This window comes from Girardinichthys multiradiatus, chromosome 18 (genome assembly GCF_021462225.1).
Source record: "Girardinichthys multiradiatus isolate DD_20200921_A chromosome 18, DD_fGirMul_XY1, whole genome shotgun sequence".
NCBI classification, from domain to species: Eukaryota; Metazoa; Chordata; class Actinopteri; order Cyprinodontiformes; family Goodeidae; genus Girardinichthys; species Girardinichthys multiradiatus.
In genome coordinates, this window is record NC_061810.1 from 38,710,467 (window position 1) to 38,734,837 (window position 24,371).

Genomic DNA, 24,371 nt, shown 5'->3' on the forward strand with positions numbered 1-24,371 from the left:
GCATCTATAATGACTAAACAGAACTTTTTCCCTTCACTGTGGTTTAACTCAATAAAATCCATATGAATTGTTTGGAAAGGGTATCTTGGTTTTGGAAATTGTCCCCTTCATGGTCTTAAATTCCCTTGTGGATTGTGTTTTGCACATGTTAAACATGTTCTACAAAAAGCTTTTGAATAAGAATTAAATCCATATGTTGTATAATATTTATGTATCTGTCCTACCATTCTTCCCGTTGAGACATGTGAAACACCATGGCTCAATACTGCTGCCCATTTGTATAGGTTTTTTGGTAAGATACGCTTATTATCTGGTCACATATAGATTTCATCTTTTAATGCAGCTCCATGATTTGCCACATTGCTATCTCCTGTGGTGGGTTTTGTTGTTGCTTCTCTTTTAACACAATATTGTCTATACTATGCTGTTTTTCCATAAATAATATTTTAATTTGTCCTGCTGCAGCCGCTTTTGCTGTCTTATCTGCAAATGCATTCCCTTTTATGATATCATTTGTGCCAGAAGTGTGAGCTGCACACTTACAGACTGCTAATTTTCCAGGGAGGTGTACTGATTTCAGTAAGTTTTTTAACAAATCAGCATGCGTTACTGGTTTCCCAGTAGATGTTACCATGCCTCTATTTTTCCAATATTGAGCAAATGTATGCACTGTTGCAAATGCATATTGACTATCAGTATAAATAGTTACTTCCTCATTTGCATATAGTTTGCAGGCCTCGGTTAGCGCAATTAGCTCTGCAGCCTGTGCAGAATAATTTGAAGGTAATTGTTCCGCTTTTAACACTGTATGTTTCGTCACTACTGCATATCCTGTTTGTGTCTTCCCCCTCTCATCTTTTCTGGAGGAACCATCCACATAAACTATTTCGCCCTGTACCAAAGGTTGATCCTGCAAATCACTTCTAGTTTTTGCTTCTTTTTCTGCTAATTCTTGACAATCATGTTGAATTCCATCTTCAGGTGTGGGTAACAATGTTGCTGAGTTTAAAGTGATGCACCTTTCTATAGTTAAGTGTGGTTGTGACAGTAAGGTTGACATGCAGGACAAATGTCTAGCAGGTGATGGAAAGGTCATATTTGTTTGCAGCAATAATGCTGAAACTGCATGGGGAACTCCTAAAGTTAAAGGGTGAAATAACACTACTTCAACTGCCATTGAGGCTGCAATTACAGCTCTCACACAATATGGTTGCGCACACGCAACACTATCTAGTTTTGAAGAGAAATAGGCTATTGGTTTCATTTTATCTCCATGTATGAACCAGAACTGAAGTCATAAAATGTCCCTAGCAATCTACCATCTGAACAAAGGGTTTACTATAGTCTGGTAATGCTAAAGCAGTACTGGAAACTACAACTTGTTTTATGTTGGTAAATGCTTCTTCAGCTTCTACACTCCATTTCAGTTCAAACATAATTTTCAACTCTTCCTCATACATTAGTTTGTTTAATGGAATCACTATTTCTGCATAATTTGGCACCCAGTTTCTACCATAATTAATTAGTCCAAGGAAGGATATCATTTGCTTTTTTGTTACTGGTTTTGGAACTTGCAATATTGCAGTCTTTCTTTCTTCTACTATTGTGCGTCCCCTGCGCTAAGATTGTGGCCAAGGTAGTTAACCTCATTTTTGCACAACTGTAGTTTGTTTTTACTGACTTTGTGTCCCTTTTCTGCTAAATGTTTCAATAATGCTATTGTATCATTTTTACAGGTCTCCTCATCAGGAGAGGCTAATAGCACATCGTCAACATATAGTAAAACCTGACTACCTCCTGGAGGGTCAAACTAGGCCATGCTTGCACTCATCACCTGAGAGTATATAGTTGGACTTTCACAGTAGCCTTGAGGTAGTCTGGTATAAGTATATCTTTGTCCCTCAAAAGTGAATGCAAACCAGAACTGACTTTTTATCTATAGGTACAGAGAAAAATGCATTGCTTATATCAACTACAGTAAATATTCTAGCATCTGGTCTTAGGGAATTTAATAATGTATAAGGATCAGGAACACACGGTGCTCTCTGAACAACTGCATTATTAACTGCCTGTGGGTCTTGTACCATGCGCCATCCTGTTGATGGAGCTTGTTTTTTAACTGGAAAAATGGGGGTGTTACATGGTGAGTCCTCGCATTTTATTATCACCCCTGCAGTTATTAAATCCTTTATTACTGGTTTTATTCCTTCACGTGCATCATGTTTCAAAGGGTATTGTTTTACACTGGGCCTGTATTCTGTTTTTGCCCTGATTTGGACAGGTAACGCTCCTTTTACTAAGCCTACGTTACGTCAGTAAGGTCTTTTGACCATAACTTATCAGGGACTTCATTCAAGAACTGTTCCTCCTGTTCAGTAAGGTATATTTCTCATTGTTGCTTTGTATGCAAATGTATCCCTTCCTGCACTGTCACTGTCCAGAATAATGGCTTCCTAGTTAATCCTGTGGATGCACTGATTTCTGTATTCATTGTTGTTGCAAACCAGTCTGTGGCATCTTTTCCCCTCTGAACTATTCTTCTCATGGCCTGCCACTTGAGTTCTTTATCCTTGAATAAAGATATCTGTGGAGGTGTCCACATTTTGCAGAGCTTCCTAGTGTCTTCCGCTAACACTACTTCAGCAACTGACGTACTGTTCCCATCTGCATAAACATAAGTTACCATGACTTTTGTAGGGGTTACTTTAATTAATGCTTCTTCATAGGTTTTATCTGGTCCAGGAGTATTTTTATACCACAAGGGAATATGTATATCATCTGGTGTCATCTGATCTTGTAGTCGAGTAATGACATTTCTTCCTTCTGTTAATAAATCTGTCTTTATGTCTAGGGGTGGTTTGTTTGGAACATTAGAATAGATAGCTGACATGACTGTCCATTGGGATCTCTTATCCAAACTGGTTCAGACTCACATACTTGTGTCAATTTCCCACTAGCTGACCTTACTGTTAATTGCTGATCACTAGGTCTGGAATTTGGGATTGTTTCTCTACAGGTAGTCCTGCATGCTCCGGTATCACAAAGAAAAGTAGTTGATTTTCCATTCACCAGTAAGGTAACTTCAGGTTTAATGCTATCTAGAGAGAGAAGGTCCTGGAAATTTAGAAGGACATCCTACCCCTGTGTTTTTGGTTTTTTGTTTTCATTGGTGTCTGAGGTACTAGGAACAATTTAACTTGTTTTCTGTCCTAGTCATGCTGAAAAAAGGTGCTGGCTATCTTTTTCTGTTTTTTTTTTTTATCCTTCATTACTTTTTCTGCATGGAGGGCATGATTAACATAGTCTTCTAGATTTGCTGTGGGGAACCCTATAAAATGTCTCCTTACCCAGGTATTAATTGCATCCCTGGAACCAGCATGTAGTGCATTTTTTAACTGCTGTCGATAGGCTGCTTGTTCGTTTTCATCTTCTTGCAGACCACTGTGTATTTTAAACACTTTTGTCAGTCTAATCCTATATTCTTCAAAAGGCTCTTCCTCTTTTTGTTTCACTCTGGCTATTTCTGCGTAGTCAGATCTGCGTCTGTATCTAACTAAGCCTATCGATTAATCCCCTCAATCTGTTTGTTCTGCTGTTAAAGAGAGTAAAATATTTTCTAAGGTTACACAGAAAAAAACGTGTCGTGCTATGAACCTCCGTGACAAGCTGTATCAACAGCCTCCAGCGTCTCAAAACAATAACAAAAACAATTAACACAAATAAAACATACATGAGGTATAGCCATGGTGGGGATGGATTTATTCACCAAATGGACTCATTTTAGCCCATCCAATCCTGTCAAACCTCATCAGATCTTTGGTACAAAACAAAAACTTTCCACCTACTCTTTTTACTCACTTTCTTTTGTCCTGCTGTTCTACTTTGCAAGTCCATCAAAAATTACTTCTTAGTACTCCGACCTTTTCTGCTTTCCACAAAAACGTCCATTCTTATCTTCTGCATCACATCTGTCTCTTTTTAGTTACTTTTAACCAATAATCTACATCATCCTAACTTTCTTTTTCCATTTTTCTTAAATCACGTTTTGTACTTTTAATTATTGCATGTTGTAGATTAACTAGTTTAATCGACCATCATAATGACATGTGGTTATCCATTTATCTAAATATTTTAATTTTAATATTTTAATTTGATCCTGTGCTTCTACAAATTTCCAATCTTTGCATTGTAATTCATTTTTTAGTTTATTTTAACTCGCCCCTTTTCCCATTTTTTATTTTTTTTTATTTGGTCCAGTATATAAATACCTAGGGTATTCTAAATGCTGGATTATTCTGCTCAGTAGGGTGACAGAAAAATCTCCTTTTGTGGTAATTCTCACTTCAACTCTTTCAAGTGGAGAATTCTTGCCTTTGCATCCACAAAAGTTAGTCACTTACAATCCTTCTGCTTTGGTATGAGGCAAAACCTAGTGGTTTAAATCCTCCATTCATTTCTCACATTCACACTTTTTTTAAACATGGAATTTTCTTAGTATTTTTGTTTAAATACCTAAACAGGACTCCGCAGTCCTTGAAACACGGAATTTTCAGTATTACTTCTTAATACCGACTGTTCAGACTGCTGTGAAAAAGTCGGATGTAGGTCACATATGTGCAACAAAATGGATTTGGCCCTGCAGCATTTTTATCAATCACTTATTTTATTCTGTTCATTTCTTTTTTAGGTACCACTAAAGGCTGTGCTTTCCTCAAACGATGCAATCTTTTAGAACTTGGCTAGATCATGGTTTAATAAAAATCCTTTCGGGGTAGGGAAATAAGAATCCTGCTACATTTATTTTGTACTCGTACTCGTCGTCTTCCGCTTTAGGCCAGCAGACTCAGCAGAGACGCCCAGATGTTTCTCTCCCCAGACACCTCCTCCAGCTCCTCTGGGGGGAGCCAAAGGCGTTCCCAGGCCAGCCGAGAGACACAGTCCATCCAGTGTGTCCTGGGTCGTCCGCTGGGCCTCCTCTCGGTGGGTCGTGCCTGGAACACCTCCCAAGGAAGGCGTCCAGGAGGCATCCGGTATAGAAGCCCGAGCCACCTCAACTGGCTCCTCTTGATGTGGAGGAGCAGCGGCTCTACTCCGAGCCCCTCCCGGATGGCTGAGCTGCTCACCCTATCTCTAAGGGAGTGCCCGGCCACCCTTGGACTCTCCTCTCCAATACCCTACGGAGGAAGCTCATTTCAGCCGCTTGTATCCGGGAGTTGTACTTTCGGTCATGACCCAAAGTTCATGTCCATAGATTAGGGTAGGAACGTAGACCGACCGGTAAATCGAGAGCTTTGCTTTTTGGCTCAGCTCTCTCTTCACCACAACGGACCGGCACAGCGCCCCCATTACTGCGGCAGCCTCACCGATCTGTCTGTCAATCTCCCGCTTCATTCTTCCCCCACTTGTGAACAAGACCCCGAAATGCTAAAACTCCTCCACTTGAGGCAGGAACTCCCCTCCAACCTGAAGAGGACAAGCCACCCTTTTCCGGTCAAGAACCATGGCCTCGGACTTGGAGGATCTGATCCTCATCCCAGCTGCTTCACACTCGGCTGAGAACCGCCTCAGCACATGCTGTAGGTCTTGCTAGAGGGGGCCAGCAGGACCACATCATCTGCAAAAAGAAGAGACGAAATCCACTGGTCCCCAAACCAGACCGCCTCCGGCCCTTGGCTGCGTCTAGAAATCCTGTCCATAAAAGTTATGAACAGGACCGGTGACAAAGGGCAGCCCTGCCGGAGTCCAACATGCACTGGGAACATGTCCGACTTAGTGCCGGCAATGCGAACCAAATTCCTGCTCCGCTTGTACAGAGACTGGATGGCCCTTAGTAAAGGGCCCCCGATTCCATACTCCTGGAGCAACCCCACAGGGCATCACGAGGGACACAGTCGAATGCTTTCTCCAGGTCCACAAAACACATGTGGACTGGTTGGGTAAACTCCCATGAACCCTCGAGTACCCTGTAGAGGGTATAGAGCTGGTCCAGTGTTCCATGGCCGGGACGAAAACCACACTGCTCCTCCTGAAGCCGAGGTTCGACTATCAGCCGGACTCTCCTCTCCAATACCCTGGCATAGGCCTTACCAGGGAGGCTGAGGAGTGTGATCCCCCTGTAGTTGGAACACACCCTCCGGTCACCCTTCTTAAGAAGGGGGACCACCATCCCAGTGTGCCAGTCCATAGGCACTGTCCCTGACCGCCATGCAATGTTAAAGAGGCGTGTCAACCATGACAGCCCCACAACAGAGACTGAGAGACTTGAGGTACTCAGGGCGGATCTCATCCACCCCCAAAGCCCTGCCATCGCGTAGCTTTTTAACCACCTCGGTGACATCAGCCTGGGTGATGAAAGAGACCAACCCCGAGTCCCCAGCCTCTGTTTCCACAAGGGAATGCGTGATGGCAGGATTGAGGAGATCCTCGAAGTACTCCTTCCACCGCCCGATAATGTCCCCAGTCGAGGTCAGCAGCTCCCCAGCCCCACTGTAAACAGCGTTGGCGAAGCACTGCTTCCCCCTCCTGAGGCGCCGGACGGTTAGCCAGAATCACTTCGAGGCCAACCGGTAGTCCTTCTCCATGGCCTCGCCGTACTCATCCCAGGCCCGAGTTTTTTGCCTCTGCCACCGCCCGGGCCACGGCACGCTTGGCCTCAGGAGTCCCACAAGCCAACCACAGCCGATAGGACTCCTTCTTCAGCTTACTGCTGGTGTCCACCACCGGGTTCGTGGATTGCTGCGGCGACAGGCACCGCAGACCTTACAGCCACAGCTACGGGCAGCAGCATCGACAATAGATGATGAGAACATGGTCCGCTCGAACCCTATGTCTCCAACATCCCTCTGAATCTGGTCAAAGCTCTCCCGGAGGTGATAGTTGAATAAATCCCTGGCCAAGGGCCCCACCAGACGTTCCCAGCAGACCCTCACAATGCGCTTGGGCCTGCCAAGTCTGTTCGGCTTTCTCCTCCTCCAGCGGATCCAACTCACCACCAGGTGGTGATCAGTGAAAAGCTCAGCCCCTCTCTTCACCTGAGTGTCAAAAACATGCGGCCGAAGGTCTGATGGTACGACAACAAAGTCGATCATTGGTCTCCTGCCTAGGGTGTCCTGGTGCCAAGTGCACTGATGGACACCCTTATGTTTGAACATGGTGTTCATTATGGACAATCCTTGACTAGCACAGAAGTCCAATAACAAAACACCACTAGGATTCAGATTTGGGGAGGCCATTCCTCCCGATCACGCCTCTCTAGGTGTCACTATCATTTCCCACATGGGCGTTGAAGTCCCGCAGCAGAATAATGGAGTCCCCGGGAGGGGCACTATCCAGCACCCCGACAGGGACACCAAGAAGGCCAGGTACTCCGCACTACCACTTGGCTGTATGCTGAAAGTGCTGTTAACAAGATGGCGTCGACGATGGCAGCCTCAGAGCTTCGCTCTCTCTTTGTTTTTGTATTTTGTGTGTTTTTATGTTTTTCGAGCCACAGTTCTGTGGTGTCGGGCCACAATCCTGTAGTCTCATTCAGTAGAGAGGAACTTCTCAACATCAGAGAGTTCTCTCTTGGGTTTTTTTCACCATCTTTCATCGATCCGAGGTTCACTGAGCTCCTGGCAAGCGGAGCTGCGGCTCTATATGGGATCCTGCGCCGAAAACGGCGGAGGGGAAAGCGTGCTGGCACGCTGGTAAAGCTCCGCAAAAGAGGACTTCGCACACCACTGCCTTCAATCCACCTGGCAAATGTCCGCTCTCTCAACAACAAGATGGACGAGCTGCTTCTTCTCACCGGTAAAAACACGGACCTCCGCGGATCAGCGGTTCTCTGCTTCACCGAGACATGGCTGAGTGAAAACATCCCGGACCGCGCACTGCTGTTGCCGGACCTCCAGCTGCTCAGATCGGATCGCAGCGCGGAGCTATCGGGGAAGAGACGAGGAGGCGGAATCTGCTTTTATATAAATGAAGGTTGGTGCAGAGACGTAAAAGTGCTGGGACAAACATGTAGCCCGGATCTGGAGTCATTTTCCATAATCTGTAAGCCGTTTTATTCACCGAGAGAGTTTTCCTCGTTTTTAATAATCGGCTCATATTTTCCACCGCATGGCTGCACTTCTACCATGGAAAAACATCTTGCTGAGCTGATTACTGATGTGGAGATAAAATACATGGACTATTTCATCATAATACTGTGAGATTTTAACAGCGCAAACCTCTCAAATGAACTCCCCAAATACAAACAGCATATTAAGTGTCCCACCAGAAACAAAAACACACTGGACCATTGTTACACAGCTTTAAAGGACTCATATCATGCTGTTACCAGGGCTGCTCTGGGTTTTTCGGATCATTATCTAATCCACCTCATCCCAACCTACAGACACAGACTAAGAGCTTCCAAACCCAAGGTTCACACTGTTAAGAAGTGGACTGAGGAATCAAAGCAGATGCTACAGGCCTGCTTTGAATGCACAGACTGGACTGTTTTTGAAACCTCAGCCACTGACTTAAACAAACTAACTGATGTGGTGACATCATAAATCAGTTTCTGTGAGGACATGTGTGTGCAGACCAAGACCTTCTGCACCTTTGGGAACAATAAACCATGGTTTACTCCACACCTCAGGAATCTGCGCAGGGAAAAGGAAGAAGCTCACAGCAGTGGAGATTGGTTGCGGTACAGGCAGGCCAGGAACAAACTAACAAAAGAGATCAAAGCAGCTAAGAGAAGCTACAGTGAGAAGCTTAAGAACAGCCTTTCTACTGGTGACACTTCGGCTGTATGGACTGGTCTGAGAAACCTGACTGCTTACAAGAGCCTCTCCACCCATCCTGAACAGAGTCGTCTCCTGGCCAACCGTCTGAATGGCTTCTAATGCAGACATGACAAGAAGCCATTCACACCTCAAATCTTCCCCTCTACATCCCATTCAGGAACAAATTCCTCCCATAAAGCAACCAACCCCCCACCATCAGATCCTCTGCCTGCACTAAAGATCTCAGAAGAAGAGGTAAACAGGCTCTTTCAGCGCATGAAAACAAAGAAAGCTGGAGGACCTGATAACGTCTCCCCATCATGCCTGAAAGCCTGCGCACATCAACTTGCTCCGATCTTCAACAAATCCCTGGAGAAATGTGAGGTCCCCTCCTGCCTCAAACGATCCACCATCATCCCGGTTCCCAAGAAACCCACCATCGTAGGATTAAATGACTACAGGCCTGTAGCCCTGACGTCTGTGATCATGAAGTCCTTTGAGCGGCTGGTGTTGAAGCACCTGAAAGACATCACAGGCCCCCTGCTGGACCCCCTGCAATTTGCTTACCGAGCAAACAAGTCAGCAGATGATGCTGTTAACTTAGGTCTACACTTCATCCTGCAACACCTCGACCACCCAGGGACGTACGCCAGGATCCTGTTTGTAGACTTCAGCTCGGCCTTCAACACTATCATACCAGACATCCTCCACCAGAAGCTCACACAGCTCAATGTCCCAGCCTCCACCTGTCAGTGGATCAACAACTTCCTGACGGACCGACAGCAGCAGGTGAGACTGGGGAGCATCTTCTCCCGATCCAGATATATAAGTATTGGTGCCCCCCAGGGGTGTGTTCTATCCCCACTCCTCTTCTCTCTGTACACAAATGACTGCACCTCATCGGACTCGTCCGTGAAACTCCTTAAGTCTGCAGACGACACCACTGTCATTGGACTGATCCAGGACGGTGATGAGTCTGCATACAGACAGCAGGTGGATCGGCTGGTACACTGGTACGGTCAGAACTACCTTGAACTGAACCCATTCAAGACTGTGGAAATGGTGGTGGACTTTCGGAGAACACCACCCCCATACACCCCCTCACCATCCTCAACAACACTGTATCGGCCGTGGACCACTTCAGGTTCTTAGGAACCACCATCTCTGAGGACCTGAGATGGTCTTCACACATAGACACTGTTCGAAAGAAGGCCCAGCAGAGACTGTACTTCCTGAGGCAACTCAAGAAGTTCAACCTTCCACAGGAGCTGTTGGTCATCTTCTACACTGCCATCATTCAGTCTGTCCTGTCTTCATCCATCTCAGTGTGGTTTGGTTCACCCACAAAACAGGACAGGTGCAGACTGCAACGAATAATCAGGACTGCAGAGAGAATAATCAGAGCTGACCTTCCCTCCATCCAGGACTTATACAGGTCTAGGATCAAGAAAATAGCTGCCAAAATCTCTGCCGACCCCACACACCCTGCACATAAACTGTTTAGAGTTTTACCTTCAAGCCGTCGCTACAGAGCACTGTTTACTAAAACAGAGACAGTTTCTTCCCCCAGGCTGTTTCTCTGATGAACATTCAATAGAGTACAAAACAACAGCATACAGATGTTGCAAATGCACCTTTTGTATTAGATATGTGTATATTGTACATTGTAAATTGTAAATTTGTATATACTGTAATGCAAAAATAGAATAAAAGAGCAAAGTGTACCGGAGGCAAATTCCTTGTTTGTATGTACGAACTTGGCAATAAAGCTGATTCTGATTCTGAAATGATAGTCAGAGACCTGTCCCCAACCCGAAGGCGCAGGGATGCGACCCTCTCATCCACTGGGGTAAACCCCAACACGACATTTCTTTTGGTACTCGCTAAAAAGCTTTTTCTATGCTAAATTTAGTGCTCATGAGAGGCTCCCCTGGGGCCCACCAGGGTCTACACTTCCACAATAAATCACCACAATAATCTTACACTTACACTCAAAATCACAATAACACTACATCCCAAGGTCCCACACGGCCATGGTTATGTATTCACAATAACTTACATGTACATTAAATAAAAGACCACATGTTCACAGTGTCATGAACAATCATCTGACGTGTAATAAAGGAGCCTTATAAAACCAGGAAAAACGTACATTTTAAGCGATCTTTGAGGGATGGGGATTTGGACTGTTAATATGGGCTTAACATTGGCATTGAGTTTGTTGGAGCTGATGTCAGTGGTTAGCCTGGGTGGGGCTGTGAATGGCTTGAATCAAAAGTTTGAGCCTGAAGGGGTTGGCGTTCTTACTGAAGCTTCTTCTGTGAAATGCACGCTGCAGGGTGCCGATCGTTTACCTGAATTCTTACAGGATGGAGACTTTGTTATTGGAGGTGTTTTCTCAATTCATTACCAGCATTACACATTGATTCATAATTACACCACCAAGCCTGAGCCTCCAAAGTGCACGAGGAGGTTAGTAAGTGTGAGAGGTGGAAAACAATATTATATGTGTGATGCATGTTTGCTGCAAACTTTGCTTTGATGTTGGGGGAAAGAAGTACTTGATTTATGTTATTTATGTTTTTATACAAATACATAAATTATGTCTCATATATTGAATCCCTTATTTTTAGTTGATAGCAATAATAAATTCATTTAGAGTATATATTGAAATCTAAATATTAATCTTCAAATCTTGAGATCATTTATAATTTGTAATTTGATAGACAGATAACATTCTGATTTATATTTTTTGGTGTACAGTTGCATCTAGGTTTGTGTTTGTTTGTTATATGACTAATGTATTTTGATTTTTATGATTGATTTAACCTGATTGATGTTGTTCAGCATTAATGCCCGGAGTCTGCGCTTCTCTCGTGCGATGGTCTTTGCCATTGAAGAGATAAACAACAGCACAGAGTTGCTGCCCGGCATCAAACTTGGATATCGGATCTATGATTCATGTGTCTCGGTGCCGGTGTCAGTGCACATTGCATTTCAGCTATCAAATGGCCAGGATCCCGTGTTTTACAAAGGCAGTAACTGTTCACAGTCTGAAGTGGTGATGGCTGTTGTTGGAGACTCTTCATCCACTCCATCCATCAGCATATCACACATCATTGGGTCCTTCAACATCCCTCTTGTGAGAAGGCAACATTTATTGAAGAAGATTTGAAATTCAAAACAGCCCTTATAATTAATGGATTTATCTATGTTTACTGTAGGTGAGCTACTTTGCCACGTGTGCCTGCCTTTCAGACAAGCAGCAATTCCCAACTTTTTTCAGAACAATTCCCAGTGATCATTTCCAAGCTGATGCATTGGCTAAGCTGGTGAAATACTTTGGATGGACTTGGATAGGTATTGTCCACTCGGATTCAGATTATGGAAATAATGGCATGGTCTCTTTTCTTGAAGCAGCAATGAAAGAGGGAATCTGTGTGGAGTACATTGAATCCTTCTTTAGAACAGACTCACGGAGCAAGATCCAAAAAGTCGCAGGTGTTATCCATAGGTTTGTAAATGTCATTTACTTTTGCTTGTGCTTTTAACAAACCAAAGATAATATCGGAGATTACATCCTTGTGTAAAAAATGTGTAACTCAAAGCAGAGATTATCAGTATCAATGGCTTTATTCTTCTCTTATTTGATGAAAATGCCACATAGGTAAGTTTAGGACAACACATTCATATCTCTCTTCAGATCAACAGCACTGGTTGTTGTAGCATTTACAGCTATTGGGGAAATGAAAGTCTTGTTAGAAGAGCTGGCCCAGGACCCTCCGCCACCTCGCCAGTGGATAGGAAGTGAAGCCTGGGTAACTGACTCGAACTTGATGAGCTTCAGTTTCTGTGCAGGGGCTATAGGAGTAGCCATTCAGCAATCTGTCATTCCGGGGTTCAGAGATTTTCTTCTGGATCTCTCTCTCTCTGAAGTGGCTGCCTCCCCACTGCTTACTGAGTTCTGGGAGGATGCATTCAACTGCAGCTTGACAAAAAGTAAGAATGTTTTCTTTATTTAAAAATATGAAATAGAGTTTATCCTAAATATAAATGGATCATTTTGAATGTTTTTTTTGTTGTTTGTTTTGTGTAATTGAAGAAATTGTGAAAACAAAGTGGACATATTCTTCTGTAACATCTCACTAAGTTATTTTTTGTCAACCTGTAAATTTCAACTTGACAAAAACTTTACACCAGGAATTAGTTTTACCCAGTCTTCTGTAATATCATTTGTTTTACCCACTAATTATGCTAAATATGTGAGTTCCAATTGGGTACCTTTTACAGTCTTTTAAACAGTATTTATCACGGTATTTGCTTTTTCAATATCTCTATATCTTTTCTTGATATGTCATTGAATACTAATTTAAGTATTTATATTTAACTGTTGCCTTTAAGAATCCAACATATCAATCTTAAAATAAAAATGTATTTATTGCATTGAATCATTTTTGACAAGGACATTTTAACAATGTCCAGGAAAACATGCTTTTGTAGTTGCTTTGTTTATAATGGCTGCATATCTAGCCTGCATATGCAGCCATAATAAACAAACCAACATATCCCAAAAACAAGAACATTTATGCACCTACACATACATTTGTAAGAATTGAAAACCATTTCTTAATTGAAAAAAGAAAAAGGAACATCTAGCTACTTTGACCTGAAAATAACTACTGTAGTCACCCAGAACTACTTTTAGTAAGTTAATTGGTTAGTTTAGTAGACAAAAACACGTCTCTGTATTTATTTTTCTTTAGCAGCTTATTCAGACAAGAGAGAGTGTGATGGAACTGAAGACATTAAAACCCTTAAAAGCCCGTACACTGAAACATCTCAGTTGCGGATCACTAACATGGCATACAAGGCTGTTTATGCAATAGCAAATGCCATGCAAAATGCAGTGTGTAACAAAACAAATGCAACAATGCAATGTAACAAACATATCAGACTGGAGCCCAAACAGGTCAGTTTCTAGTAAATCTGCAAACTTATCCATTAGAGACTATTACCTTTGAACATTGCTTTAAGAGACAGTTTCAGTATGTCTGTTTTTTTTTTTTTTTACTTTGAAGGTTTTAAACAAATTAAAAAAAGTGAACTTCTCCAAGAATGGCTACCATGTGTCATTTGATGCTAATGGGGATCCTGTGGCTTTTTATGAATTAGTAAACTGGCAGAAGAGTGAGATTGGAGTTATTGAACTGGTAACAGTGGGGCACTTTGATGCATCTCTGCCAGAGGGAGAGCAGTTCCATATCAATGGGAACTTAACATGGTTGGATGGTCACACACAAGTAATATGGCCTAAAAAAATAATTTTTACAAATAAAGATTAGACACAATGATTTGTCAAACTGCTTGCAAACTTTAACATTTTGCCTCTGACCCTTTGACAGGTTCCGGTGTCAGTGTGCTCTAAGAGTTGTTCTCAAGGAACTCGAAAAGTGTTGCAAACAGGAAAGCCCATCTGCTGCTATGATTGTATACCATGTCCCGAAGGAGAGATTAGTAATATAACAGGTTAAATCAAATGTGTTTTTTATCCATATCCTTAAATATTCACATATTAAGAACTTTTTTTTGTGTGTGTTTAGATTCTCCTGATTGCTTCCCATGCCCCAAAGAGTTCTGGCCAAACCCAAAGAAAGATGCATGTTTTCCCAAACATGTGGAGTTTCTTTCTTTCAACGAAGGCCTGTCAATCATCCTGGCTGCATTCTCTGTTAGTGGAGCCTGTCTGACCATAATAACAGCAGTGATTTTCTTTTGTCACAGGACAACTCCAGTTGTCAGAGCCAACAACTCTGAACTGAGCTTCTTGCTGCTTTTCTCTCTCATTCTGTGTTTCTTATGTTCTCTAACATTCATCGGAGCACCATCTGAGTGGTCTTGCATGCTGCGTCACACAGCGTTTGGCATCACCTTTGTCCTTTGTATCTCTTGTGTTCTTGGGAAAACTGTAGTGGTTTTAATGGCATTTAATGCTACACTTCCAGGAAGTAATGCCATAAAATGGTTTGGTCCTCTACAGCAAAGAATGACTGTAGTGTTTCTCACATTAATTCAAGTTATAATATGTACTTTGTGGTTGGTTCTGAGTCCTCCTTTCCCAATGAAAAATCTAACCACCTACAAGGAGAAGGTCATCCTGGAATGTGCTTTAGGCTCTGCTGTTGGCTTCTGTGCTGTACTCGGATACATCGGCCTGCTGGCTGTATTTTGCTTTGTATTAGCTGTTCTCGCGAGGAAACTACCTGATAATTTTAACGAAGCCAAGATGATAACCTTCAGCATGTTGATATTCTGTGCAGTCTGGATAAGCTTCATCCCGGCATATATCAGCTCTCCTGGGAAATTTACTGTGGCTGTGGAAATATTTGCCATTCTGGCCTCCAGTTTTGGGCTGATGCTGTGTATATTTGCTCCAAAATGTTTCATCATTTTGTTTCAGAAAGAAAAGAACACCAAAAAGTATGTAATGAACAAAAAGTAAATCATAAAACTTCAGAAGAGAAATATACTGTACAAAATAAACGTGACATGATAGCAACTCTTTGCCATGGTGTAATAGCAGACTTATGTATATGCACAAATACATGAATATGCACGAGTTGGATTTGTACATACATTTAACTTAAACATAAAACTTATCAACAGACTTTACTGTATGGTTTGTTTACTTGTAAAAAACAAATTTTGCACAGTAATGTAAGTTTGGATGTTTTTCCCCATCTTTTTCACACCACTGTATGTTAGCACTAATGCTTTAAAAAGTAACTGATCACTGTACTCTTTACTCCATCATTAAATGAGTTACATTAGCTTACTTACCAGAACATTTTAACAACCTACTGCACACATCTTCAGAACTTTGCACTTTGACTGGATTTTAACCATTTGATGGGATGGGAATTAGCTTTTACATTTTCTAACACAACTTTAATACCCTAAACACCAAACATTAGCTTAAAACATCCAAATTAATGACAGCAGCTATGAGCTGTCTTTACCATACTCTCTTAGTTACATTTAAAGGATTTAAAAGAGCTAAAGTTCCTCACATTGTCTGGCCGTCTGTTCTATTGATTTGCTGCTTTAACAAAGAAAGCTGATTGTCCAAAAACAGTACAGCAGAATGGTATGGTACAATCCTGTGTGGAAGATATTCTAATAGATCTAATCAATTTCTTGGGGAAAGTAAAAGTAAAGTAATGTAAAGGAGGGGGCGCCAAACCATTTAAAATAATTCAAACAAGACAAAAGCGTATAAACTCATTTGCACATTGCTTTTTATCATTTTATATTAAAAGTTATTAATATAAAAATTCAACAGGTTTAATATAGCAACGCCAGCTTGCCCCAGTTGATGACACATTAAAAGCATAAAAAGAAAGTCAAAACCATTTTGATAAATATGAAGATATCCAAGCCAGTGTGCTAGGTGAGAAATTAGGTGTGGACAATTTTGATATTAAAACACTATGGCTGACTCATCGAATGCTTTATGCCACTGTAAAAATACAGCACATATTGCTTTTCCTTTATGAAGCCTCATAGTAGCACAAAGCAGCTAGATCAGTTGAATAATTACAACTAAAACCAAATTGCATGTGTAGACAAAAGCTACTTGTGTTGAATAAATGTGGATAGTTGTTAAAACATTCTGAGCAACATTTGTAACTACTAGTAATTAGGTATGTTTATTGGCCTTTAGTTACCAGCTTCAAGACAGTCTTCAGACTTAAAAACTGGTGTGATGATGGCACTTGTCCAATCCCCAGGATAAACACTAGATTTAAAAGAGTAGTATATTAAAGAAGTAATAGGCAAAAGGGTATCATAAAGCATCTTTATGTGACTTAAGAAATACTGTATTAAGTTGACTGTAGTCTTTGCTTTTGGAGCATTTTTACAAGCTAATGGCTGTCTGTACTTCGAGAACAACAGAATCGATGAGATGGAAGCCCTGTCTTATTGTGTTTGAAGTAAGAAACAGCTTAGTTGTCTTCAACCAACTCTCCCTGTACTTTCAATTTGGGTTTGCTAAAGTCTTAGGCTCTCCTTGTAATGTCTATATTTTCACAAATCTGCAAAGGTACTCAGATGACTTGGCTTTAGTGGGGTGTGTGGAGAGGGGACAGGAGAAGGAGTACAGGAAGCTGGTGGACAACTTTGTAAGATGGGAGAACCAATTACAGCTAAATATAGATAAGAAATGGTGGTCAATTTTAGCTGCAAGAAGACATTGCCACTGCCGATCTCCACCACAGGGATGAATGTGGAGCAAGTAACATTATACAAGTATCTCAGTGTTACTCTCGACTGTAAGCTGCAGTGGACCACCAACACTGAGGTACTATACAAAAAGGGCATAAGTAGACTTTATTTTCTCCGAAAGCTCAGGTCCTTCACTGTAGTAGGATGCTCCAGATGATTTATCAATCCTCTGTGGCCAGTGCAATCTTCTTTGCTGTGGTGTGCCAAAATATAGGCAAAGGACTTACAAAGAATAAATAAACTCATAAAAAAGGCTGAGTCTGTTGTTGGGACTGGCTCCATTGGATGAGGTGGTGAGAGACAGAATGTTGGGGAAAATCAGAGCCATTATGTACAATGTCTCTCACCTCCTTTACAGCACAGTAGATGGCCTAAGGAGTATACACAACCAAAGATTACTGCAGCCCCGATGTGGTAATGAGTGATACAACATATATTTTCTGCCTAAGGCTGTCAGACCTTTTAACCTACATGTAGCCTCCATAACTGTGCATCCTAAATAACTTAAATTTTATATATTCCATTGTGTGACGTGTCTCCTAGACTTTTATTGGTTTATATTGTTTGTTTTTATTTTTGTGTTTTTTGCTGGGACAAACAAATTTCCCCTTTGGGGATTGATAAAGTTTCAATCAATCAATACAATTAGCGCCACTGAGCCCTCTGACCACCATCAGTAGGCAAGGTGGGTGAGGTGTATTGCCCAAGGATGCAATGACTGAGACAGACAGTGCGGGGGTTCGAAATGGCAACCCACCGGTTAAAGGACGAAAAATGTTTTATCTGTGTTATTTCTGAAATGCCAGGGGCCTCACTTGGGCCCAACTAAGGTCTAGTCTTCAGCAGCGCCTATATGCACTAATCCTACCAGATACCATTTTTACTTTACATCCAAGGCCCCACTAAGGTTGTAAACACTAAATTTGTGAACAACCCAGTTTGCTTCCTGTTTCTGTGTATAGGAATAGTTACCTCATACCAGCGCAGGAAGACAATAGAAGGGGATGCAGGTTATGTTGAAAAAAATCAAGAGAATATCATTGATGGCAATTTTTAAGGCAAGATCATTGTAATAAACATACAGTGGGAATCTATATTTTAAAAAAGATAACAAGGGGAGGGCATTCTGTTTTAGAAAGATCATCTGATGTATAAGAGGAGGAGATTTATAAATCAGTAAACGGACAGTTACATCCAAACAGAGAGACCTGACAAATGGGGATGAGGGCTTTTTTAATTGGCTTGAGATTGGCACTGAGTTTGTTGGAGCTGATGTCACCAGTTGGTTTGTCTGGCCTTGTAAATGGCTTGAAACAAGAGTTTGAGTCCGCAGAAGCTTTAAAGTCTTCTGATGTCACTGCTGAAGCTTCATCTGCAAAATGTACTCTGCAAAGTAACCCTCGTTTACCTGCATTCTCAGCTGATGGGGACTTTGTTATTGGAGGTGTTTCCTCCATTCATTACCAACATTATGCAGTGATTTATAATTACACCAGCGAGCCTGAGTCTTTAAGATGCACTGGGAGGTTAGTAAAATGAGGAGGTGGAAAATTATTGTGCATGTGTAATCTGTGTTTACTGCAGAGTTTGCTGTGATGTTGAAGACAAATAATGAAATTGTTTTACACATTTTATTTCACAAAAAGCTAAATTTATTTCCTATAGTCCAACATTGTCTTTACTGACTTGTTTATTTTTCTTTTGAAACAAAAAAAAGATATATTAGGTTGGAGATTATTATATGTGAAGTAGAAATGTTTATTATAATCCAGGTGAAGTTTGGGTGCATTTTTTGCTTTAGAATTTTGAAATTGGCTAGACAGGAAACACTTTAATACATTTGTGTACAGATGATTTCCTTTTACTTACTCATCATCAAAAAAATAAAAAGTTTGTTTTGTGCTGTGTTTGGTTTTTCAAATGTATTATTTTGTTTTCATTCTGAGGCTTTTTATTCCAATTTCATGCAAATATCAGCAATAACCTGATTGATCTTGTTCAGCTTTAATGGCCGAGGTCTACGTTTCTCTCGCACTGTACTCTTTGCCATCGAGGAGATAAACAACAGCACAGAGCTGCTGCCCGGCATCAAACTTGGATATCGGATCTATGATTCATGTGTCTCAGTGCCGGTTTCAGTGCATGTCGCGTTCCAACTTTTAAATGGAGAGGACCCTTTGTTCTACAAAGGCATGAACTGTTCCCAGTCTGGTGTGGTGATGGCTGCTTTTGGAGACTCGGGATCCTCTCCTTTAATCAGCATGTCACGCATCTTTGGATCTTTCAACTTTCCTCTGGTAAGAAGTGTACATTTTTGTGGACTGAATTTTTTATATGTCTCTGTGCTGATATTTATTTGGATTTGGTTTTCAATGTTTTATTTTTATAGGTCAGCAACTTCGCCACTTGTGCCTGTCTGTCAAATAAGCAGCAGTTCCCAACTTTTTTTAGAACAATCCCCAGTGATCATTACCAAGCTGATGCATTGGCCAAGCTGGTAAAACACTTTGGCTGGACTTGGATAGGTGCTGTCCACTCAGACTCGGATTATGGGAATAATGGCATAACATCTTTCCTTGAAGCAGCGCTAATAGAGGGGATCTGTGTGGAGTACACTGAATCTTTCTTTAGAACAGATTCAAGGAGCAAGATCCAAAGAGTCGCCAATGTTATCCGTAGGTTTGTACAACTGTTATTTTTCTTAGGAATCTCAAAGGTAATACTGGAGAAGGACTCATTGTATTTTAATATTGTTTAGATTCTTTTTAGATAGGCTGTAAACTGGAAACTCAAAGCAAGGACAATCACATACATTGCCGGTCGAAAGTTTTAGATACACTTTCTCACTTAATGGGTCTTCTTATTTTCATAACCATTTACATTGAAGATTCTCACCAAAGGCAACAAAACTATGAATGAACACACAAAGAATTATATAGTAAAAACAAATATATAGTAAAAAGTGTGAAATAACTGAACATTTTTATATTTTAGATTCTTCAAAATAGCCAACCTTTGTTTGCTCTCTTGGCATTCTCTCCATGAGCTTCATGAGGTGGTCACAAAGAGTTTTGAAAGAACTTCCCATAGGTCAACTCAGCAAAGTGTGACCACTTTAAAAATCTAATATTTAAAACATATCCAAAGTTATTTTACAATTTGTTTGTGTGATACATAATTCCATATGTGTTCATTCAGTTTTGATGCACAGTGGCGAAGTTGGTAGCACTGTTGCCTTGCAGCAAGAAGGTCCTGGGTTCAATTCCCAGCCTGGGGTCTTTCTGCATGGAGTTTGCATGTTCTCCCCGTGCATGTGTGGGTTCTCACCGGGTACTCTGGCTTCCTCCCACAGTCCAAAGACATGCCTGTTAGGTTAATTGGTAGCTCTAAATTGCCCTTAGGTGTATGAATGAGTGTGTTGTTTGTGTTGCCCTGCGACAGACTGGTGACCTATCCAGGGTGTACCCTGCCTCTCGCCCATAGACTGCTGGAGATAGGCACCAGCTCCCCCGCAACCCACTATGGAATAAGCGGTAGAAAATGACTGACTGACAGTTTTGATGCCATCAGTGAAAATCTATATACAATGTAAATAGTCATGAAAAAAAACAAACTTTTAAATGAGAAAACCTTTGACTGACCGATAGTGTATGTTATAGCATTTATCACTTATGTTTAAATGCTAAATAAATTAAATCAACACATCCTATTGTCTCTTCAGATCAACAGCTAAGGTTGTTGTGGCGTTTACAGCTGCTGGTGATATGAAAGTCCTTTTAGAGGAGCTGGCTTTGAACACTCCTCCATCTCGTCAGTGGATAGGGAGTGAATCCTGGGTAACTGACCCACTCTTGATGAGCTTCAGTTTCTGTGCAGGGACCATTGGAGTTGCCATTCAGCAATCTGTCATTCCAGGCTTGAGAGACTTCCTTCTGGATCTCTCTCCCTCTGAAGTGATTGCCTCTTCAGTCCTGACTGAATTCTGGGAGGATGCATTCAACTGCAGCTTTAAAAAAAGTATTTATCATAAACGAAATAATTTACTTTCACATTTCCCTACCATTAAAAACTGTTTGTCACAAATTTAAACAGATATTTATTTATATTTCTTAATGAATTTTGTTTTTCATTTTAATTGATTATTCTTCTGCAGCATGTTTCCATAGTAAAATATTTGTCTTCCAATATTTTCTATTTGAAAAAAAAAAAAAAAAACATCTAGCTTTTGTTTTATCCAGGCTTCATTAACATGATTTGATTTGCCAATATAAAAATGCTAATTGTGTAAATACCAAACATGTGCATTTTTAATTATTGCATGTATTTTGAAATAATGATGTTGCTCTAAGAAATTCAGAAGAAAGATCTACTAGGACACAAGTGCAGTTACCGTTACAGTTACACTGTAAGGATTTGTAAGAAGCAACCCTTACTTTTTACTGTGAAGGGTAATGTTTCTGTTGTTTCATTGTCCTTGGTTTTGGACATGACCAAGCTTTGAGGACTATAATGTATGGCTAAAAAACAACAATGCCCATGGAAAGTTCATCAACAGTTTTTTTCAACAGTTTTTTTATTTTTTTGTTCTCAATGTGTTAAAGATTATTCAAAAGATAAATGACCACTAGATTTATCTGCAACTAGTTTTATTTATTTATTTATCAAATTAGTTAACTGCCTTCACAGACATACAAATGAAAACAAGGCAAATCTGTCTTTGAATGTCTTTGTCTTCAGCTGCTGATCCAGACAAGAGAGAGTGTGATGGAATGGAAGATATCAAAACCCTCAAAAGCCCATACACTGAAACATCTCAGTTAAGAATTGCTAACATGATGTACAAAACTGTTTATGCAATAGCGCATGCCATTCATAATGCAGTGTGTCAACAAACTAATGAAACCATTCAATGTGACAAACATGTCAGACTGGAGCCTAAACAGGTCAGTTCAAACATAGTAAATCCTCAAACTTCTCATTAGCCATTAGACTGGTAACTTAATTTGAACATTATTTTAAGTGTTTTAATTTCCCTCTTTATGTCCTTTATACTTTGAAGGTTTTCACTGAATTAAAGAGAGTAAACTTCTCGAAGAATGGTTACCATGTGTCATTTGATGCCAATGGGGATCCTGTAGCTTTTTATGAACTGGTAAACTGGCAGAGAGATGATAGTGGTATTACTGAACTGGTAACAGTGGGGTACTATGATGCATCACTGCCCAAGGGCCAGGAGTTTCATATCAACCGGAACTTAACCTGGGTGGATGGTGGCACACAAGTAATAACCCTAAATTCAATCATTTTAACAGATTATGAGTTTGTAAACTATCTTTAAAAAATGCTAGTCATTTTGCTGCTGTTTCTGTGACAGATACCAGTGTCTGTTTGCTCTGAGAGTTGCCACCCTGGAACTCGTAAAGCGTTGCAAAAAGGAAAACCCATCTGCTGCTATGATTGTATACCATGTCATGAAGGAAAGATCAGTAATATGACAGGTAAAATCAAATATCTTTTACTGTTATCCATATCCTTAGAAATTATGTATTAACATTTGTTTTTCTGTGCAATTCTTTTTATTTTAGATTCTCCTGATTGCTTCCTGTGCCCCAAAGAGTTCTGGCCGAATCCAAAGAAAGATCATTGTTTTCCCAAACCTGTTGAGTTTCTCTTCTTTGACGAAGTCCTGTCAATCATTTTGGCTGCATTCTGTATTAGTGGGGCCTGTTTGGCAATTATAACAGCAGTGATTTTCTTTTGTCACAGGACAACACCAATTGTCAGAGCCAACAACTCTGAACTGAGCTTCTTGCTTCTTTTCTCTCTGACTCTGTGTTTTTTATGTTCATTAACGTTCATCGGAGCACCTTCTGAGTGGTCTTGCATGTTGCGACACACAGCATTTGGTATCACCTTTGTCCTTTGTATCTCTTGTGTTCTTGGGAAAACTGTAGTGGTTTTAATGGCCTTTAATGCTACACTCCCAGGAAGTAATGCTATGAAATGGTTTGGTCCTCTACAGCAAAGAATGACTGTAGTGTTTCTCACATTAATTCAAGTTATAATATGTACTTTGTGGTTGGTTCTGAGTCCTCCTTTCCCAATGAAAAATCTAACCACTTACAAGGAGAAGATCATTCTGGAATGTGCTTTAGGCTCTGCTGTTGGCTTCTGGGCTGTACTCGGATACATCGGCCTGCTGGCTGTATTTTGCTTTGTGTTAGCTGGTCTAGCTCGGAAACTACCTGATAATTTTAACGAAGCCAAGATGATAACCTTCAGCATGCTGATCTTCTGTGCAGTCTGGATCACCTTCATCCCAGCATATGTCAGCTCTCCAGGGAAATATACTGTGGCTGTAGAGATATTTGCCATTCTGGCTTCCAGTTTTGGGCTGATACTGTGTATATTTGCTCCAAAGTGTTTTATTATTTTGTTTCAACCAGACAAAAACACCAAGAAATATTTAATGAACAAAAACTAAAACCAAAAAAGGTGTGCAAAATAATTTTGCTATCATAGCAACAATAGTGCATTTTAACTACTTAAATTAATTCCAGAAATTCCTGTAATCTTTTACCTATCTAGGACCATGAGTAAATATGTTGTTGAATCCCTTTTTTTTTGTTTACATACTTTTATTGCATATGTTAAACAGGAGAAATAAAGCCTTGAGATAAATCTTACATCTTATGTTTATTGACCTATGTTATTTATTCAATACTTTGATTTCACTTCTTCTAGGATAACCGTTTAAAACATAATTGCTGTAAAACAGATACTGATGTATATGCACTAGTGGGTGTTGAACGCCTTACAGTTTTTTCAGATAATTGGCAAAACAAGCATAATTTAAATACTCACATATGTTCAAGACTTTTCTGTAATCTTTATGTTTTACAGCAATACATTTCTCGGAGAATACATAATGTGTAAATATTTTATTCTAATCCATTTTTTTATTATTCAATAATAATAATAATTGTATACATGTTAAATATAAGAAATAAAGATTTGAGTTAAAATTTTGTATACATTCCTTTCCAGTGTTAAACCATCTTGGTGGGCCCCCATGTTCTCTTGATCAATATCTCTCATGCACATTTTTGTCATGGTATATAACAAAGATATAATGCAAATATGACCTTAGCTTAACCTTGGTTTTAAGAACATACCTATTTAGCCAGCATTTCCCAGCCTCTTAATGTCTTCTCTTTTCTATACTTTTCATCTCTTCACTACCTTCAGAGCAAGCTTCATGTTGCTTTCTTGAACTGCATCATCTTATTTCACATCTTGTATCTCTCTTGCTGCTATAGGAAGGACAGACCC

The 24,371-nt window shown here is 40.6% G+C and overlaps 2 protein-coding genes across 2 annotated transcripts; both read left to right on the forward strand.

Annotated features, from left to right (window-relative positions):
- Window positions 1-10,986: 10,986 nt before the first annotated feature.
- Window positions 10,987-15,255, forward strand: LOC124884233 (extracellular calcium-sensing receptor-like). Its single transcript, XM_047392022.1, has 8 exons — window positions 10,987-11,228; window positions 11,604-11,898; window positions 11,981-12,270; window positions 12,460-12,755; window positions 13,520-13,725; window positions 13,835-14,056; window positions 14,159-14,282; window positions 14,357-15,255. The coding sequence occupies exons 1-8, from the start codon at window positions 10,987-10,989 to the stop codon at window positions 15,253-15,255; spliced, it is 2,574 nt and encodes an 857-aa protein (XP_047247978.1).
- A 3,056-nt stretch (window positions 15,256-18,311) lies between these two features.
- Window positions 18,312-23,523, forward strand: LOC124884708 (extracellular calcium-sensing receptor-like). The gene is made up of 8 exons (XM_047392757.1): window positions 18,312-18,565; window positions 19,042-19,336; window positions 19,429-19,718; window positions 20,761-21,056; window positions 21,777-21,982; window positions 22,099-22,320; window positions 22,414-22,537; window positions 22,625-23,523. Exons 1-8 carry the CDS (start codon window positions 18,312-18,314, stop codon window positions 23,521-23,523), a joined length of 2,586 nt encoding a protein of 861 aa, XP_047248713.1.
- Window positions 23,524-24,371: the final 848 nt, after the last annotated feature.

Bases quoted from the DNA above. Each gene is read 5' to 3' on its own strand.
- LOC124884233 (XM_047392022.1), top strand. From the start codon at position 10,987: ATGTCAGTGGTTAGCCTGGGTGGGGCTGTGAATGGCTTGAATCAAAAG. The intron at 12,271-12,459 runs GTTTGTAAATGT...ATCTCTCTTCAG, and splicing joins GTCGCAGGTGTTATCCATAG to ATCAACAGCACTGGTTGTTG. The intron at 14,057-14,158 runs GTAATATGGCCT...ACCCTTTGACAG, and splicing joins GGTTGGATGGTCACACACAA to GTTCCGGTGTCAGTGTGCTC.
- LOC124884708 (XM_047392757.1), top strand. From the start codon at position 18,312: ATGTCACCAGTTGGTTTGTCTGGCCTTGTAAATGGCTTGAAACAAGAG. The intron at 18,566-19,041 runs GTTAGTAAAATG...GATCTTGTTCAG, and splicing joins TCTTTAAGATGCACTGGGAG to CTTTAATGGCCGAGGTCTAC. The intron at 19,337-19,428 runs GTAAGAAGTGTA...TTATTTTTATAG, and splicing joins GATCTTTCAACTTTCCTCTG to GTCAGCAACTTCGCCACTTG.